Source organism: Saccoglossus kowalevskii, chromosome 2 (assembly GCF_978046115.1).
Source record: "Saccoglossus kowalevskii chromosome 2, keSacKowa6.1, whole genome shotgun sequence".
NCBI classification, from domain to species: Eukaryota; Metazoa; Hemichordata; class Enteropneusta; family Harrimaniidae; genus Saccoglossus; species Saccoglossus kowalevskii.
This window is the reverse complement of record NC_140642.1, coordinates 29,290,354-29,309,364: the sequence shown is the minus strand read 5'-3', so window position 1 is coordinate 29,309,364 and position 19,011 is coordinate 29,290,354. Positions and strand designations below refer to the sequence as shown.

The 19,011-nt window shown below is 31.9% G+C and overlaps 1 protein-coding gene across 1 annotated transcript in view; it reads left to right on the top strand.

The window, feature by feature from the left end:
- Positions 1-18,992, top strand: part of LOC100368227 (protein Smaug homolog 1-like) — a 72,807-nt gene extending 53,815 nt beyond the window's left edge. The window contains exons 3-10 of the mRNA XM_006816992.3: positions 962-1,201; positions 3,226-3,335; positions 3,716-3,802; positions 10,057-10,369; positions 13,300-13,498; positions 13,775-14,003; positions 14,636-14,822; positions 15,411-18,992. Of these exons, the coding sequence (XP_006817055.1) occupies positions 962-1,201; positions 3,226-3,335; positions 3,716-3,802; positions 10,057-10,369; positions 13,300-13,498; positions 13,775-14,003; positions 14,636-14,822; positions 15,411-15,445 (1,400 nt within the window). The 3' untranslated portion in view covers positions 15,446-18,992. The remainder of the gene's footprint in view (positions 1-961; positions 1,202-3,225; positions 3,336-3,715; positions 3,803-10,056; positions 10,370-13,299; positions 13,499-13,774; positions 14,004-14,635; positions 14,823-15,410) is intronic.
- The last annotated feature ends 19 nt before the right edge of the window (positions 18,993-19,011 follow it).

The following is a 19,011-nucleotide window of genomic DNA, read 5'->3' as shown; positions in this document are numbered from 1 at the left end:
ATCCTCAGACAACTCGGTGCATCCTCAGACAACTCGGTGAATCCTCAGACAACTCGGTGAATCCTCAGACAACTCGGTGCATCCTCGGACAACTCGGTGCATCCTCAGTGCTGAGAACAATGCTGAAGCGTACAATGTGTCACTGATGTATTCTAAATTTGCCACATGTAATCCTAAGCATACTTGATTTCTGAGTAACTGCTTCTTTATGTTCTCACACAAGCGTGAAATACTGTCTAGCCACGTGTATTTGTGTAGTCAACTTGACAAATATCTTCCGAAAGTATTTATGCATGTAGTAGCAACCGGAAGAAGTGATCAGCTTTGAAGGTCAGCACTGAAATAACCTTGTTCATACAAGGTTAGGTGAAAGAATAGGTCAGCTAATTTCAGATTTTCATATGATTTTCCGAGGAGGCACCACTGTTGTTCATAATGTTTGAAAAATTGGGGCCAATTTTGAGGGACAGTAATTTTGGAAGGAACACATAATACAAGTAACAAATTAAAAAAAGAGAACATTAATTCCTTGCACAATTTTTTCTGTTTAATGTCATGTAATTTAACCATGGCCACAATACTTTTCGGAGTTTTTGAGAATTCAACACCAGGGTGACTGCTGGTACTCGGATACTATCTTACCGGTATTTGTAATGGCTGCTTCCCGAAGAACAGATATGCCTTTGATATTAAGCAATAGGGTTACGCCCATATATAAATTACAACACTGCCAATTGCGATATTATAATTTGTGCTGTAAATTTTCTGGTGCCACTGAAGTGCCTAGTGGGTCTATATTTTTCAAAACAAAATTAAAAAAAAAAGTGTAAATCTTGCCAACTGATGCAGGGGGGAACACTGCATTTGTCTTGTGAATCTAAAGCAGTTAATAGTCATGCACCAAGCATGTTCTTCTATCACTTGTGTGTACACATTTTACATAATTGTTCACTATTTGTAGGGACAAGTGGTAGTTCACTGGCTCCTCCAATGCGTAATAAGCGTAGCAACTCCTTGACCCCTCCCACATCATCTGGTCCTCCTATCGATACATGGATGTCTGCAGAAGATCTTCTCGGATGGGGCAATGAACATGCCCCTCTCTCACCTCAGAGTAGCGTCACATCGTCAGGAAGCGGAGAAACTCTGACTGAGGAAAATGGAAGGAATACATTCCTAGAAGACGGGAGTGGCATGAAAGGTATGGTATGGTCCTGTGACAGATTCCACTATTTGCAATTACCATTAAAAGTTCAATTGCTCCATCAATTTGTTAACCTTATTTCTATACTTACTTGCATATTGGTCATGTGATAACAATCCAACTTGGCATGAATATTGCTTATGGGGTTGCGGTTTTAGTTTGGATCCTGACACCAGCGACTTAACTACTAACTAAAATCAATGATTAGATGCGAGTGTTCCTAGCAACCATGCCCATAGCAACCATACAGGAAAAATAATTGTTGTGATCATGCTCATAGAAAGCATTTGAATTTACGATAATTCCTTAACCACTTATTATATAATGTTAACTTGACTAACATTTTTTGTTGATATCACTATATCAGAAAATGTTTTGTAATAGCATATGCCTAGAGTTTTTTGAAATATTAAGATACGTTGGTATGGATTTTCGGCTTTATATCAGACTAAAGGGCTGGTGTTCCTGCATTGTCATTGACGTCATTCAGTTATTTGTATCATCTTTATCTCATGCTCTATATAAAATAACCACAAAAATAAATTTATAATCTTAGATTTAGCATGAAATATTTCAGCTGCAGTCAATATTCCGGATCCATTCAAGTAGTCTGCCCATAGGCATAAATGACAGTCACGACGACGACAATATTATGCTGTCATCTGAATATTAAGCATGCCATCTCAAGTGTATAAAAATATGTCGGCATTGGAGAGGGGATTGTAACTATAGCAACCATGCCCTTATGAAGTGCTGTGATGCTTCATGAAGTACTGTAAAAGTACTATTTCTGCTCTTCTATAATTAATCATCTATTAGAGTTGAAATCCATTGGGTGGTAGTTGTGGTGGACATGGGTTTGTTCAAATAAACAGTGCATTTTACTTGTGCCGATATGTTTACTGTGTGTAATATGGAATGCATTTTGTCATGACAACAAAAATGCCCTTTAAACTTTTGAGACAAGTGATTACTCAGTGGGGCCCATTATATTGTATCACTTCTGTGTTGCTAAGCAACAAAGAAATCACTTTAAGGCTTGGTTAGATAACACTAATTACTTCTCTGGTATCAATGGAGTACATTATACTTTCATTGTCTATTAGAAACGCATGGTAAAAACATAACAAATGGCAGCCTTGGGTTGTGTATGCTAAAAGTGTGATTGCAGGAAAAATTCATATTGAGGTCTCAAAGAAACAATTGTTAGTAATTCTTCTCTAATGTAATTGATTGGCCTATAGCACTATATTTGTTCACAATTATATTGTCCTCCAATTTTGTATTTGAGACCCCCCTCCCCTGTCATGAACTGAATATACTGAAGATACTGAATCTAAACCTTACAATAGATGGTAGAAAACTGTTGAAATGCAAATCTTTTGCAAAGGCAAGTAAAACAGAAAAGTAAAGTAAATGTGAGATATTATATTATAAACATAAACATGACACTTTGTAAACATGAACAGGTCACTTTGTAAACATGAGCAGGTCACTTTGTAAACATACAGGACACTTCATTGTACATGTAATTATAAACACGAGACATTATTGTAAACATGGACATAACACATTGTAAACATGGACATAACACATTGTAAACATGAACATAACACGTTATTTTAAACATGGACATGACACGTTATTGTAAACATGGACATAACACATTATATTAAACATGGACATGACACGTTATTGTAAACATGAACATAACACATTATTGTAAACATGGACATAACACATTATTGTAAACATGGACATAACACATCATTGTAAACATGGACATGACACGTTATTTTAAACATGGACGTAACACTTTATTTTAAACATGGATGTGACACGTTATTGTAAACATGGACGTGACACGTTATTGTAAACATGGACGTGACACGTTATTGTAAACATGGACATAACACATCATTGTAAACATGGACACTGCAAACATAAACAGGACATATCATTGTAAATATAAACTTTTGGAAATGTCACTATACTGTATTTACTTTTTCTCTTGTGTTTAGATGTACCTGCTTGGCTGAAAAGTCTGCGTCTCCATAAATATTCACAACTCTTCCAACAATTAACCTATGAGGAAATGATGACACTTACTGAAGAGAGCTTGGAGGCTAAAGTAAGTACTCTTTGATCCATTGTCAGAAACCTCTATCTTTTGCTCCAAGAAAGTGTTGTTAAATGATCATATGTCAGCAATGAGCATTCCTAACCCATGTTTTGAGACAACCAACCAACCAACCAAACCATTTTAGAATGGCTCTATGAAAAGGTGTACCAACTTTTTGTACAATCTGTGTATGTTTTTTTTAAATGCATGCTTCTTTTTTTAACAATTATGTTCATTCATAAAATTTATATCTTGTGTTCATTTCCAAGCATCATATTTGTATATTGCCCTGGAAAAATAGTTGTAGGTGAGAATGATCTGATGATTACGTCTAGACAAGTAATTAAATCAACATTGCTGAGCAGAAGTGTCCTTTCTTCTTTTTGTAGAATGTTACCAAAGGAGCTCGAAATAAAATTATCCTTAGTATTCGGAAGTTAACTGAACGTGAAGAACTGCTACGGGAACTAGAAAAGGTTAGTATGACTAGAGTTTGAATTTATTTCTAAAATATGATGATATAGATTTAGAAGAAATGAAATTATTTTAGTACACACATGTACACATTATAAATAGGGAATGATATGTGTCACTGTATTCTTCTGCTTCAGAAGGCTTAATGAAAAAAAAGAATTCTAACTTTTCTCAAATCTTGATTAACTTAAAGTGAGTGTCACTGCTGCATGGTGTTATACATTTTAGCATATACACATATTGAGTCGTGTATAATAAGTGTGTGAATAATTTCAACTTGTTTTCATATTTTATTTTTTTATGGTTAATTGTACTGTAGATTGCTCAATTTTCATTGCTAGGAATTTTTACGCAATGATGGCATTCACAACAATGTAATTTCACAATGTTTGTTCAACTCACTATCTGTGAAATGTATTCACTGGTACGAAAAGTCACAGTTTTTCTTGAACCACAGAATTCCTGAGAATTACTTTCAAGCCAAATTAAATCAGTTTACAATATGTGCACATTTTAATTACAAAATAATTTGGTAAGGAAAGGTAGCAAGAGTTTCATTATGTTCCAGCTAATTTGATAGTTTACAATATGTGCACTTTTCAATTAGAAGTAATTTAATAAAGAAAAGGTAGTAATAGTTTTACTATGTTCATGTTTGTTTGATAGTTTACAATATGTGCACCTTTCAATTATAAATAAATTTGATAAGGAAAGGTAGTAATAGTTTTACTATGTTCATGTTTGTTTGATAGTTTACAATATGTGCACCTTTCAATTATAAATAAATTTGATAAGGAAAGGTAGTAATAGTTTTACTATGTTCATGTTTGTTTGATAGCTTACAATATGTGCACTTTTCAATTAGAAGTAATTTAATAAAGAAAGGTAGTAATAGTTTTACTATGTTCATGTTTGTTTGATAGTTTACTATATGTGCACTTTTCAATTAGAAGTAATTTAATAAAGAAAGGTAGTAATAGTTTTACTATGTTCATGTTTGTTTGATAGTTTACAATATGTGCACCTTTCAATTATAAATAAATTTGATAAGGAAAGGTAGTAATAGTTTTACTATGTTCATGTTTGTTTGATAGTTTACAATATGTGCACTTTTCAATTAGAAGTAATTTAATAAAGAAAGGTAGTAATAGTTTTACTATGTTCATGTTTGTTTGATAGTTTACTATATGTGCACTTTTCAATTAGAAGTAATTTAATAAAGAAAGGTAGTAATAGTTTTACTATGTTCATGTTTGTTTGATAGTTTACAATATGTGCACCTTTCAATTATAAATAAATTTGATAAGGAAAGGTAGTAATAGTTTTACTATGTTCATGTTTGTTTGATAGTTTACAATATGTGCACTTTTCAATTAGAAGTAATTTAATAAAGAAAGGTAGTAATAGTTTTACTATGTTCATGTTTGTTTGATAGTTTACTATATGTGCACTTTTCAATTAGAAGTAATTTAATAAAGAAAGGTAGTAATAGTTTTACTATGTTCATGTTTGTTTGATAGTTTACAATATGTGCACCTTTCAATTATAAATAAATTTGATAAGGAAAGGTAGTAATAGTTTTACTATGTTCATGTTTGTTTGATAGTTTACTATATGTGCACTTTTCAATTAGAAGTAATTTAATAAAGAAAGGTAGTAATAGTTTTACTATGTTCATGTTTGTTTGATAGTTTACAATATGTGCACCTTTCAATTATAAATAAATTTGATAAGAAAAGGTAGTAATAGTTTTACTATGTTCATGTTTGTTTGATAGTTTACAATATGTGCACCTTTCAATTATAAATAAATTTGATAAGGAAAGGTAGTAATAGTTTTACTATGTTCATGTTTGTTTGATAGTTTACAATATGTGCACCTTTCAATTATAAATAAATTTGATAAGGAAAGGTAGTAATAGTTTTACTATGTTCATGTTTGTTTGATAGTTTACAATATGTGCACTTTTCAATTAGAAGTAATTTAATAAAGAAAGGTAGTAATAGTTTTACTATGTTCATGTTTGTTTGATAGTTTACAATATGTGCACCTTTCAATTATAAATAAATTTGATAAGGAAAGGTAGTAATAGTTTTACTATGTTCATGTTTGTTTGATAGTTTACAATGTGTGCACTTTTCAATTAGAAGTAATTTAATAAAGAAAGGTAGTAATAGTTTTACTATGTTCATGCTGTTTGACAGTTTACAATATGTGCACCTTTCAATTATAAATAAATTTGATAAGGAAAGGTAGTAATAGTTTTACTATGTTCATGTTTGTTTGATAGTTTACAATATGTGCACCTTTCAATTATAAATAAATTTGATAAGAAAAGGTAGTAATAGTTTTACTATGTTCATGCTGTTTGACAGTTTACAATATGTGCACCTTTCAATTAGAAGTAATTTAATAAAGAAAGGTAGTAATAGTTTTACTATGTTCATGTTTGTTTGATAGTTTACAATATGTGCACCTTTCAATTAAAAATAAATTTGATAAGGAAAGGTAGTAATAGTTTTACTATGTTCATGTTTGTTTGATAGTTTACAATATGTGCACCTTTCAATTATAAATAAATTTGATAAGGAAAGGTAGTAATAGTTTTACTATGTTCATGCTGTTTGACAGTTTACAATATGTGCACCTTTCAATTATAAATAAATTTGATAAGGAAAGGTAGTAATAGTTTTACTATGTTCATGTTTGTTTGATAGTTTACAATATGTGCACCTTTCAATTATAAATAAATTTGATAAGAAAAGGTAGTAATAGTTTTACTATGTTCATGCTGTTTGACAGTTTACAATATGTGCACCTTTCAATTATAAATAAATTTGATAAGAAAAGGTAGTAATAGTTTTACTATGTTCATGTTTGTTTGACAGTTTACAATATGTGCACCTTTCAATTAAAAATAAATTTGATAAGAAAAGGTAGTAATAGTTTTACTATGTTCATGTTTGTTTGACAGTTTACAATATGTGCACCTTTCAATTATAAATAAATTTGATAAGAAAAGGTAGTAATAGTTTTACTATGTTCATGTTGTTTGACAGTTTACAATATGTGCACCTTTCAATTAGGAATAATTGTATAAGGAAAGGTAGTAATAGTTTTACTATGTTCATGTTTGTTTGACAGTTTACAATATGTGCACCTTTCAATTATAAATAAATTTGATAAGAAAAGGTAGTAATAGTTTTACTATGTTCATGTTTGTTTGACAGTTTACAATATGTGCACCTTTCAATTATAAATAAATTTGATAAGAAAAGGTAGTAATAGTTTTACTATGTTTATGTTTGTTTGATAGTTTACAATATGTGCACCTTTCAATTAAAAATAAATTTGATAAGAATAGGTAGTAATAGTTTTACTATGTTCATGTTGTTTGACAGTTTACAATATGTGCACCTTTCAATTAGGAATAATTGTATAAGGAAAGGTAGCAATAGTTTCACCATGTTCATGTTTGCAGTTTACATTATGTGCACTTTTCAATTAGAAGTAATTTGATAAGGTAAGGTAGCAATAGTTTTACTATGTTCATGTTGTTTGACAGTTTACAATATGTGCACCTTTCAATTATAAATAAATTTGATAAGAAAAGGTAGTAATAGTTTTACTATGTTCATGTTTGTTTGACAGTTTACAATATGTGCACCTTTCAATTAAAAATAAATTTGATAAGGAAAGGTAGTAATAGTTTTACTATGTTCATGTTTGTTTGATAGTTTACAATATGTGCACCTTTCAATTATAAATAAATTTGATAAGAAAAGGTAGTAATAGTTTTACTATGTTCATGCTGTTTGACAGTTTACAATATGTGCACCTTTCAATTATAAATAAATTTGATAAGAAAAGGTAGTAATAGTTTTACTATGTTCATGTTTGTTTGACAGTTTACAATATGTGCACCTTTCAATTAAAAATAAATTTGATAAGAAAAGGTAGTAATAGTTTTACTATGTTCATGTTTGTTTGACAGTTTACAATATGTGCACCTTTCAATTATAAATAAATTTGATAAGAAAAGGTAGTAATAGTTTTACTATGTTCATGTTGTTTGACAGTTTACAATATGTGCACCTTTCAATTAGGAATAATTGTATAAGGAAAGGTAGTAATAGTTTTACTATGTTCATGTTTGTTTGACAGTTTACAATATGTGCACCTTTCAATTATAAATAAATTTGATAAGAAAAGGTAGTAATAGTTTTACTATGTTCATGTTTGTTTGACAGTTTACAATATGTGCACCTTTCAATTATAAATAAATTTGATAAGAAAAGGTAGTAATAGTTTTACTATGTTTATGTTTGTTTGATAGTTTACAATATGTGCACCTTTCAATTAAAAATAAATTTGATAAGAATAGGTAGTAATAGTTTTACTATGTTCATGTTGTTTGACAGTTTACAATATGTGCACCTTTCAATTAGGAATAATTGTATAAGGAAAGGTAGCAATAGTTTCACCATGTTCATGTTTGCAGTTTACATTATGTGCACTTTTCAATTAGAAGTAATTTGATAAGGTAAGGTAGCAATAGTTTTACTATGTTCATGTTGTTTGACAGTTTACAATATGTGCACCTTTCAATTATAAATAAATTTGATAAGAAAAGGTAGTAATAGTTTTACTATGTTCATGTTTGTTTGATAGTTTACAATATGTGCACCTTTCAATTAAAAATAAATTTGATAAGAAAAGGTAGTAATAGTTTTACTATGTTCATGTTGTTTGACAGTTTACAATATGTGCACCTTTCAATTAGGAATAATTGTATAAGGAAAGGTAGTAATAGTTTCACTATGTTCATGTTTGTTTGACAGTTTACAATATGTGCACCTTTCAATTATAAATAAATTTGATAAGGAAAGTTAGGAATAGTTTTACTATGTTTATGTTTGTTTGACAGTTTACAATATGTGCACCTTTCAATTAAAAATAAATTTGATAAGGTAAGGTAGCAATAAGTTTCACTATGTTTTTGTTTTGAGTACTTTGGGAAACTTTTACGATTTTGAAGAGAACACTATGCCTTATGCGTATTGGCTTTATTACGTCAATTACAATGATGTAAATTAGTAGATGATAGAAATCCATTATTAACTGTACAGTGTGCATAATAAGATACTGAACTGTAACCGTGGACCACCTGTCCCTAACACAATGCGAAGTACACAAAATGTAAAACCATTGTTGTGACTATGAATGCCCCTAGTAAAGCAGACTTGTAGACAGTGATATGGTATTATGAAGAAGGCTTTCATGCATCTAATGGGGGGGGGATTCTGATGCTACAGTAGAGATTAGCTTTGTTAGCTGCTTCATGAGTGCACTTATTATGGCTCACAGCAAACTGAATGTACAGTAGGTTTGAACTACATGTTTGGAGGCAACCCTCTCGGGATGGTCTTAACAATAACAAAGCAACTGGCTTCCGTAATGTTGGCAATGTATTCACTTTGGACTTTACAATGCTGTAGACTTACAACAACTAGAACAATGCAACGTATTGCAAATAACTTCTTTTACTTTGCTGGTAAACCTTAATTCAAAATACAATTTGAGATAGATAGTATGATAGATTCATAGTTTGTGATAGTATAGAAGAAATAACCCTGTAGTCTATCTTTCTTAGTCAATGATTGATTCAAATCATTGACAAAAAACATATTTGCTATAAGTGCAAGTTAACACATTTCCTACTGACGCTATTTTCAACAAATTCATTTTGATCATCCATGGAGGCCTTCTGCAGGTTATGTGTTAACAAGTTAGTATCAGTGTTCCCAGCAAAACAAAATTGTATGGCTCTCATTCACACTATTTGAGATGTTCTTCTAAGACCACAAATACAGTATATTGGAAAAAGATCAGGTTGTAGTTACAATTAAAATACCGTAGTTGTCACTTTGAGTCCTAATACAGTACATGTACATGTAAAATATATTCTTTACTGTAAAATACTTTATTTTCACTTGAAAATAATTTTTGCTATTTTCGCTGAGGTAATGATTCAGTGAAAATAAAATCCAGCGAATATATCTTTTTTCCTATATTTTACATTCAACTCACCAAAAATCAGTGAAAACAAATTCCATACAAAACACCCAAAAGGTTTTTTCATCGAAAAATAATTCCAGCTAAAATAAAGTATTTCACAGTATATAAAATGTGAACACATGCCGATGTTTGCAATGTTTTTGGTGTTTTAATTATGTGACCATTCAATATCTCTTAGGACATCATGGAGTGCAACAGTCCAAGTACCCTGAAAGGCGCTCTTAATGAACTGAAATCCATATTGCTCACCCCAATCAAAGCATACAGCCAACAACAAAATGATAACAAGGAGGTTATTGATACTGCCAATTCTACTAGTCAAAGCTTGACTACTATTACTGTGACAAGTACCGCTGCTGACCGTACAACGCAGGGTGGTAGTGGTACTGATAACTCACAGTCCTCTTCACTGCCAAACGACATAGAGCAAAGTTCAGTACCAGTAATAGAAGGTGATCTTCCAGGACAGTTTACTCGGGTCATGGGTAAAGGTGAGAGTTGTCACTTTTGAATTTAATACTCCTCTTGACTTTTATTTATAGTTTTACAAAAATTGGTGACCCTTCAATAAGCTATCTAAAAAACCTGTATAAATTTGTCTTGTCATATTCTTGGGTGGGCGGAGCTAGGTTACTATGTTGCTTGAACATACACCACTGTTCAATGTATTTCTATTTGCTGGGCACGAGCTGCTGTGGAATTCAGTCAAAAAAACATCACGAATTCAACTTTGAGGTTAATCCTGAACAACCAAATTTATGTATGTTGCACATGTATGGGTAGTCATGTTACACTGTTCAGGAGAATCTCAAAAACTAGCCCAAAGTACAGTTTCCTGAAAGTTTTTGGCCTTTGTTTTCAACGGTGATGGTTGCCAGGCGGTGAAAATGGCCAGAGTTCCACCCCCAAGAATATGTAGTAATGTCTCGTCTTGTAACACTGAGAAACCACTGAGAATTTTCCATATCATGCCCCGCCCTGCTTGACCTTATTTGGCCAAACAAGTTTCATTTTAGTATTCAAGAGATTATTAATATGCATTCTAGTTCTAGTTGCAAGAGTAGCAATCAAAGGGTAGAACTTTCTAACGTCTTGTGTTTCAAACCCAGAGAATTCAATACTTTTGAATAAATGGCAGAATTACCGGTAAGATTATTAATTGAAATAATTGAAACACAAGTCGCTCGAAAATATAAGGTATATGATAACACCATTGTGGACTGGATATGGCTTTTCTTAAGGCTCAGTCATATATGCAAAAGCACCCTCACAAGCATGAGTGCTTTCAGCATATGGTTAGTGATAAATAAATATTCCCACTATACTTTCATTTAAGTTTGTCATCAGCAGCCACAAATCATGACTGCCAGAGTTTAAGTCACAGGCTTAGGAGTACCAGCTCTGGATCGATCCTACTCCGGCGATTCGTTGATTGAAATTAGTTCAGAAATTAATCACACAAGCTGTCAACATAGGACCATGTTTTCTGATGTACTGCTGCTATTTAAACGTATAGAAACATATAAGCACATGTGTCACATTGCACAATATGTATGTGTATAATAAAATGATATAAACTGTTATCATTACAAGGCACTGTACTTTATGGGCAGATTGTCCAAATGGTTTGTGCAAACCGGAGTCAACAAAAATAAACTGAGAACATACAGAGGATTCAGAAAGATATTCAGAGTGAAAAAATACCTGGTTAAGAATATCAAAATGAGAGAACAATTCAGTAAATTCAGACTCGGCAATCACTTTTTCAAAATCGAAATGGGCAGACATACAAAATCTAAAACTCCAATTGACAAAAGTATGTGTGACTTGTGTACTGTTATGTAAATTGAAGATGAGACACACTTCAAAATATCATGTAAAAAATATAAACAGCAAAGAAATTTACTTTGTGACAATGCAGAAAAAGTAATTCAAAATTTTGCTGTTTTGATGGAAACCAATAAATTCTCTGCAATCATGAGTTTAGATGTAACATTTATAAATATTGTTTTAGCAAAGTACATAAAAAAATGTTTATGTATAAAACAGTAACTTCCAGACCAAACACAACAAGCCTAGTATATATAAAATTTAAAAAAAAAATTAAATTGATCTAAATGTTATTTTCTCCTAAAATAGTCATGTTTTTTGTGTTTTTTTTTTCATTTTTAAAAAACATACTGCTGTATCTTTCTGCGTCTGTTGTGATAATAAAATATTACAGATCATGTGAGGTGGCTAAGTGGTCAACAAATCATAAATTGACATTGGCTGTTTGATTAATGTGTGACTACTTTGTAGAATGAAGGATGGCGTCATCTTGTTTGGATTTAAATGAAGCTGATTTCAAATGAAAACAGTTTGGTTTATGAATATTTATCAACGTATAAAGATTAGTTTGTGACAATAGTACAATACATGCAACATAGTTACTAGATGAGATGTACCTTCCATTTTGATACTAAGAAATGTATGCAGAAAAAAAAGTTGTTATTGTTTCTGAGAATTTGCTCTGATTACCCCTGAATATATACAACATGTCATCCCAGGAAAACAGGATGCATCTATTTATAAATTGATGACCGTGTATGTGTAGTTAGGTGAATACCGTGCAACAAACCAGTATTTAGCAGTAGAAATATCTTGAAAACATGCTTTTGTACAGCAGTGTATGGACATGACAAAGAAACTATACTCCTGATAACACACCTTAAATAGAAGTCACGTAACTTCACTCTTTTTAAAGAATTACTTGTATTTAGGACAATGTGTAAAACAAATAAAATTGGGAGGGGTGATGTTAGTTTTACCCACATCTAGAACCTGTTCGGTTAATACGGTTACTTGTATTTAAGGTCCTTGTAGGCATATTGTTTAGTTCCGATTTTCTTCGTCTACAGTTTTTTTTTGGTCTATAACTATACTATCATTACATGTAAACTTTTGAATTTATTGTTTAGTTCAGATTTTTCTTTGTCTACAGTTTTTTGTTGGTCTATAACTATACTATCATTACATGTAAACTTTTGAATTTATTGTTTAGTTCAGATTTTTCTTCGTCTACAGTTTTTTGTTGGTCTATAACTAGTCTATACTATCATTACATGTAAACTTTTGAATTTATTGTTTAGTTCTGATTTTTCTTTGTCTACAGTTTTTTGTTGGTCTATAACTATACTATCGTTACATGTAAACTTTTGAAAATTCAATTCTCAAGGATTTTAGGATCTATGAGATTTTATTTGCATGAATTTTGATTGGGGAGGTGCTTTAGCAGCCATATTTTTTTTTATGGAAAACAGAAAGTGGTCATTTTGAACCCCTTTTTTGGGTGTCTGGAGAATCTGATTTTTTGTTGTAACAACACCGATACATTTACCTTAATAATATATACTGATTGTACAATGTGATTTGTTGACAGTATGCACGCAACTGCTGGTGTCGCGTCCAGATGAAGATAATCTGAGTCTGTACATACAGCTTATAGATAAAACCTTGAACCATGAAGCATTTACTGAAATCCAGAAGAAGAGATTAGCCTCATGGAAACAACAGTGTCAACGAGCATGTAGATCTCATCCTCGGAGATTGTCATTAGATAGTAGTAAACAGAGAGGCGGGTGAGTACCATCAAGCAAATAACCACGCTAAGCTTGTAAAATTTGATATAATTGTTTTTTACATCTACATATTGATACTCAAGAGTGATCATCATCATCTGCAAAAAGGAAAGAATAATGCCCTTTGCATTGTTCTGTTATTCCCTATAAAAACAAAGTAAATTGATTCTCTACCACTAGAGAGCAGTGTTAATGTATTTCCACTGCACGGACATAATTTTTTTTGCACAACTGAAAATAGTCATTGTTAACATATTTGAATCAAATTATTTACAGGTGGTTGACGCATGGTAATACCTTTCCAACAGGATGTAATGATTACATAGTCGGAGGTAGTGGTATACAAAGACAGAAAAGAGTCAGTTCACGGCCACAGTTCACCCCAACCACTCTACCACAGAGAATAAACCAAAGTACTGGACCCATTGGTACTACTAGTGTTCAAGGTGTCTTTACACGTACCACAAGTCCAGGAGGTGTCAATAGTTTTCTGAAGCCAAGACCCGTAAGTCTGCATACCTGTTTACTCATTAGTCTCATAAATTACCAATCATCGCTTTAGGTCAAGCTAAAACTAAAAATAGTCATATAACTTCTTGAATAACTATTATTTTAGAAACAATTTAAATTGTAGTGAAATGTTAGATTTCTACATAAAGCAACAAATACCAACAAAAATAGTTTGAATTATCATGGGCATTCATTTAATTATTAGCAATGCCCTTAAGGGGGTATTTTCATTTAACCCTAATCTCACAACAAATTTGTCTGGATTAAAATTACAATGGATAACAAAAGATTAACATTGAAAACAATAGTGTCCCATGATTCCTTTGTGCAATCCCTGGGTTTGGCAGGTTGCGCTTTAAAGGGGAACCACTCAATCCCATGGATTGCACCAAAGAATCATGGGACACTATTGTTTATGTTGTTTACAATGTTAATCTATCTTTTGTTATCCATTGTTATTTTAATCCAGAAAGTAAATTTGTTGTGAAATTAATCTTAACTGGAAGGTGCCTCTTTAAGAATTCTTCTGATTGAATGTGGCGCATGCTTTCATGATATCATTTTCAATGGAAAAAAAAAGTCCTTCAATTAATTGATGTAAAATTGACTTTGTTTCCTCTTGTGCAGGGCAATAGCCACCAGGGTGTTCAAAGAACTAAATCAGCTCCTGTACGTAGACCGTCTCTACAACTTGGTAATTTCATGATTCAGCCTGGTAGACCGTTTGCTGATTACCAGTTTGGTGCAACTGAACCAGAGATCAACAATCGCCTTGAGTCACTCTGCCTTAGTGTTACAGAGCATGCACTGGGTGGTATGTAAATCAATATTTCATTATTCATGTAATATTCAACTTTTCAACTTACAAATCTCTGCCAACTAAATTCTAAAACATCCAATTCTAAGGTGAACATCCAAGCATTTTCACTGCCTTGCAAGGATCATGGTGAAAACAAATGTAGTAACCTGTACTTTGGGTTAGTTGTTGAGATTTTCCTGTACAGTATAACTAGATCTCCCCTGAATGTGAATAATATATAATCCAGGTTGTCAAGATCACCTCACCCCCTTAAAATTGAGTTTGAGCTGTTTTCTTGACTTAATCTGATTTCACCATTTCTTTGACTGGCGATTTACAGCAGCTCGCACAGAGCTCATAGAAATACGTGGTACAGTGGTGCACATTCTGTGACATAGCTCTGCCCTGGTAAACAGCCTGGATTTTCAGATTGTCTGTTTTCCAGTAATAATGTGCTGATTGATATGATGTTATCATTTGCATGCTTTTTATTCCAGAATCATTCAGTGTAATTAGTTAATCTGCATTGTAAGAACAAACTACAAAATTATTGGACCACTTTAATTATGTTAAATATTGAAAATTCTTTGTTTTTATTTTCAGATGGTCCATCCATTGACAGAACATCTACCTTATAAAAGCAGCCTTGGAAGTATCAGGATATGATTGGTCTAAAACTGCCAGTTCTCTCTTTTTTGTTAGAGAAAGAAATGTTATACTTTTTGACTGCTTGTTGTATAGAATACAAACCAGCTGTTCCCTCCTAGCACTTTCTGTGCTTGGCTTATTATTAGTTATTATTGTATAATTAGATTATCCATGACTTAAAGACAGAAACATGCTTGAAATACTGCCTTAATAATGTCAGAACATGACGTAAGCATGGATGGCTTACTTACATATAAAGTTTGATGGATCAAAATTGGCTTCATCCCTGCATGCAGGGCTCAAGTCATCAATACAGATTTCTTCCAATTATTCTGTAAGTAACATACTAAAGTACAAATTATTTATTTTTTTTTCTTCAGAGCAAAAGTGAGTGGGAAAAAATTACGATTTTTTGAACAGAGGACATGGCAGAGCCTGATTTAGTTTTTTTTTTTTCTTTTTCGTTCTTAATTTCATTAATGTAATTAGGATTCTAATAGTTTGCTTTGATTAATACTGTGATACCCTGTCAGATTGGGTTGCAGTATTCTGTATTTAGACACGTGTATAGGATACTACAATTGCAACGGTTTAAAACTGTTGACTTTATATACGCCATATATAGATATATATATATTATAGCTACATTTGCAGCTGTAGACCAGTTGTGCCATCTTGGAATGCAGGACAGATGAAAGATATTTTGGTTTCCATTTTAGACATTCAACCATAGATAATAAAGTTTTGTACATGTGTTGAATATACTTAATATTCTATTTGCATCGTGTTTATAAGGTCACTTGATAAGGAAAAACACTACCATTATATCGGTATTTGTTTTTGTTGTTTTTTTGCTTGTATATCTAGATGAGAGCTTCGATGTCTTTTTTTTTTCTATTTGTAAAAATTACTGACAGTACATAGTTAGCCTCAGCTCTGTTAAACAGAGATCAGCTAATGAAATAATGTAAACTTTTTTGTTTCTTCATTATTATTATTATTCAAATTTGTTATAATTAATTATTTACTATGTATTTCTGTAATCATGGTTTGTCTGCATGGTATGAGCATTCATATTCGGTATTCAATTTTCTTTAATACCCTATTTCATAGTTGTTTTGCCATGACATTGAACTGGATGGTTTCTGGCTTTAGATTCAGTATTGAACTTTGATATTTTGAGATATACTAGAGTTGATATAGCTTGATGTATTTGCTGACTTGCTGTGCATGCTGCCTTTAATGTGGTTTCCATACTTTTTCAGTTAACACAAGAAAAACAAATTGACTCTCTGCAACATCATTCTTTTTGGTTTGGTCTTCTCCTAAAGACAAGTTTGTTGCAGGTCAACAGAAGCTTTGATACGTACATGAACAAAAATTGAAAAACAAACTTTTCTGTAATTTTTGAATGTTTTCTTCAGTCCAACCACACATAGTCTGGAGCTGGTACTTAATAATTTGTATTTTCTCTGAAATACTTTTCTCCTCTGCATGTTAACAGCCAGGTTAAAATTGTTAAAATATGTGGTATTCTACCAATTTGGGTAACTAGCTGTAAAACTGTCCCTCAATGCTTTATGGTATCTGGTATCTCTTTCAACCTCACTATACTGAAAGAATATTTATGATAGCTGACGAGGAACCTTGCCTTATGTAGGGCTTCCATTTGTTTATTTATGATGGTGTGTCTGTGACGATGAGGTGATGCTTTGATTCAAAATGTTTTCCTGAAATGTCACAGTGGTCTGATTGTGCTGTGTGACATTCAGAATGGATCTGTACACAATGTTTGTTTAAATTAACTATGAACATGTGTTACATGATGACTGTAGTGTTTTAGTTCCTATAGATGTACTCAGTCTGGTTTGATTTCCATTATGTTTAAGCCAGTGCCTTATATGTGTTGTTTGCAAACAAATACTTAGAAATTAATATAATTATTTGTTTTAAAATATATTGCTGTTGCATGAAAACGTTGCTGTTGCATGAACTTTTACTTGTGTTCCTTCAATAAGTTTACACTGTATTATTTGTTATGTACATATTTTTTTTTTTTTTTTACCCTTAAAAGAAGGATTTTTATTTTAGAAGTTTCAAGGTGAGAGACAACACCCAGTTTTATTTTTTTGCTTGTGAGATCAAATCAGAGATATTGGTTCCATTCAGGCATTTTTTGTTGTTGTTGGAAACATTGTCACCAGCAGCGTAATTGGGACATGTTTTACGTAGAGATAGATACCAAACAAAATAGGTGAATGAGAGATTATCAAACATTAAGTCAGCACCAAAAAACTGGAAAAAAAGGTTTTGTTTAGTTTGTGGGTATTTTTCAAGCCTTCAAATGGAAATTATGATTGAGTTTTACTGAATTTCAAAATGTTTTGAAGAGCTTTCCTCTGAGAGGAAATGGGTTTATTTTGTATTGGGGGAAAATATTTTGGGACATTCCCTAACTTAATATGATAGACTTTGAGATTATTTAAGAAAAAAGAAATAGGTTTGGTTTATTGTGATTCTTGAACCCAAATTCTTGCTACCGAGAGAGAGAATGAATAATAACAAATCTTAGTCTGAAAACTCTTCAAACGAAATCAAATATTGAGTTGTTTTTTTTCAACCTCTGTTTAATTGAATGTAATTGGAAACGATATATATAATCATTTAAAAATAAACTGCGATGCTGGGGTTTAATAATTAACTGTGTTAATTATTGTAATCAAAACTTTCATCATTCTTGTAAACATGTAAGAACTATGCCAGTTGTGTTAATTATTGTATTTTATTTCTAGCAGATTGTATCTAGGTTAGACAGTAGAGGTCTGTCTGTGCAGCTATGTTTCTTTGGCTGCATGTTTTGACTTGTATTGCGATACAAAAAATTTGGCATGATGAGGTCAATTCCATACATGTACTTGGTGGAAAAATCAAGTGTGTGTATTTAATTCATTATGAGAATGTACTTGTACTTTTCTAGGTGAATCTACCGGTAGTTGTAGTTACTCCTCTGTATAGCTTTGGCAATGCAGTGCATCCGCCAGTAACTTGTATTTCAAAACTCACTGCAGGAATATCTTTATACAGTGAGTGATATTATCCATCATATTCAGGGGATTAAAATGTTTCACAAGTTTTAATCAGATTTTGACTGCCAAAAAAAAAATGCTCATGCTTTATTGCTTAGAGCGTTTTGTTAACACTTTAACTGAGGTTGAATTGTTCAGTAAATTGACTTTGTAATGAATTTTATTTGACCTGTTAGTAATACCGTGATAAAGCAATTCTTTGAATTACATTCGATGCTAAGGCGTTTTCAAACGGCCTGAATGATAAACACTGTCAGAATCTTCCTCTTACAGGCCAAAATTCAGTTTCTCTGTATGCAACATGTGCCAGTTTTGAAAGTATGCTGTAAACGTATATGAAAAACCAAAAAAAAGGCAATTCATCGCCAATGTATTCAGTACCTCCCTTTTTTGTGTGCAAATGTACATCCGTTGAATAATCAAAGTAAAATGCTCACAAGCTAAAAAGAAAGACTTGAAAATATTTATTA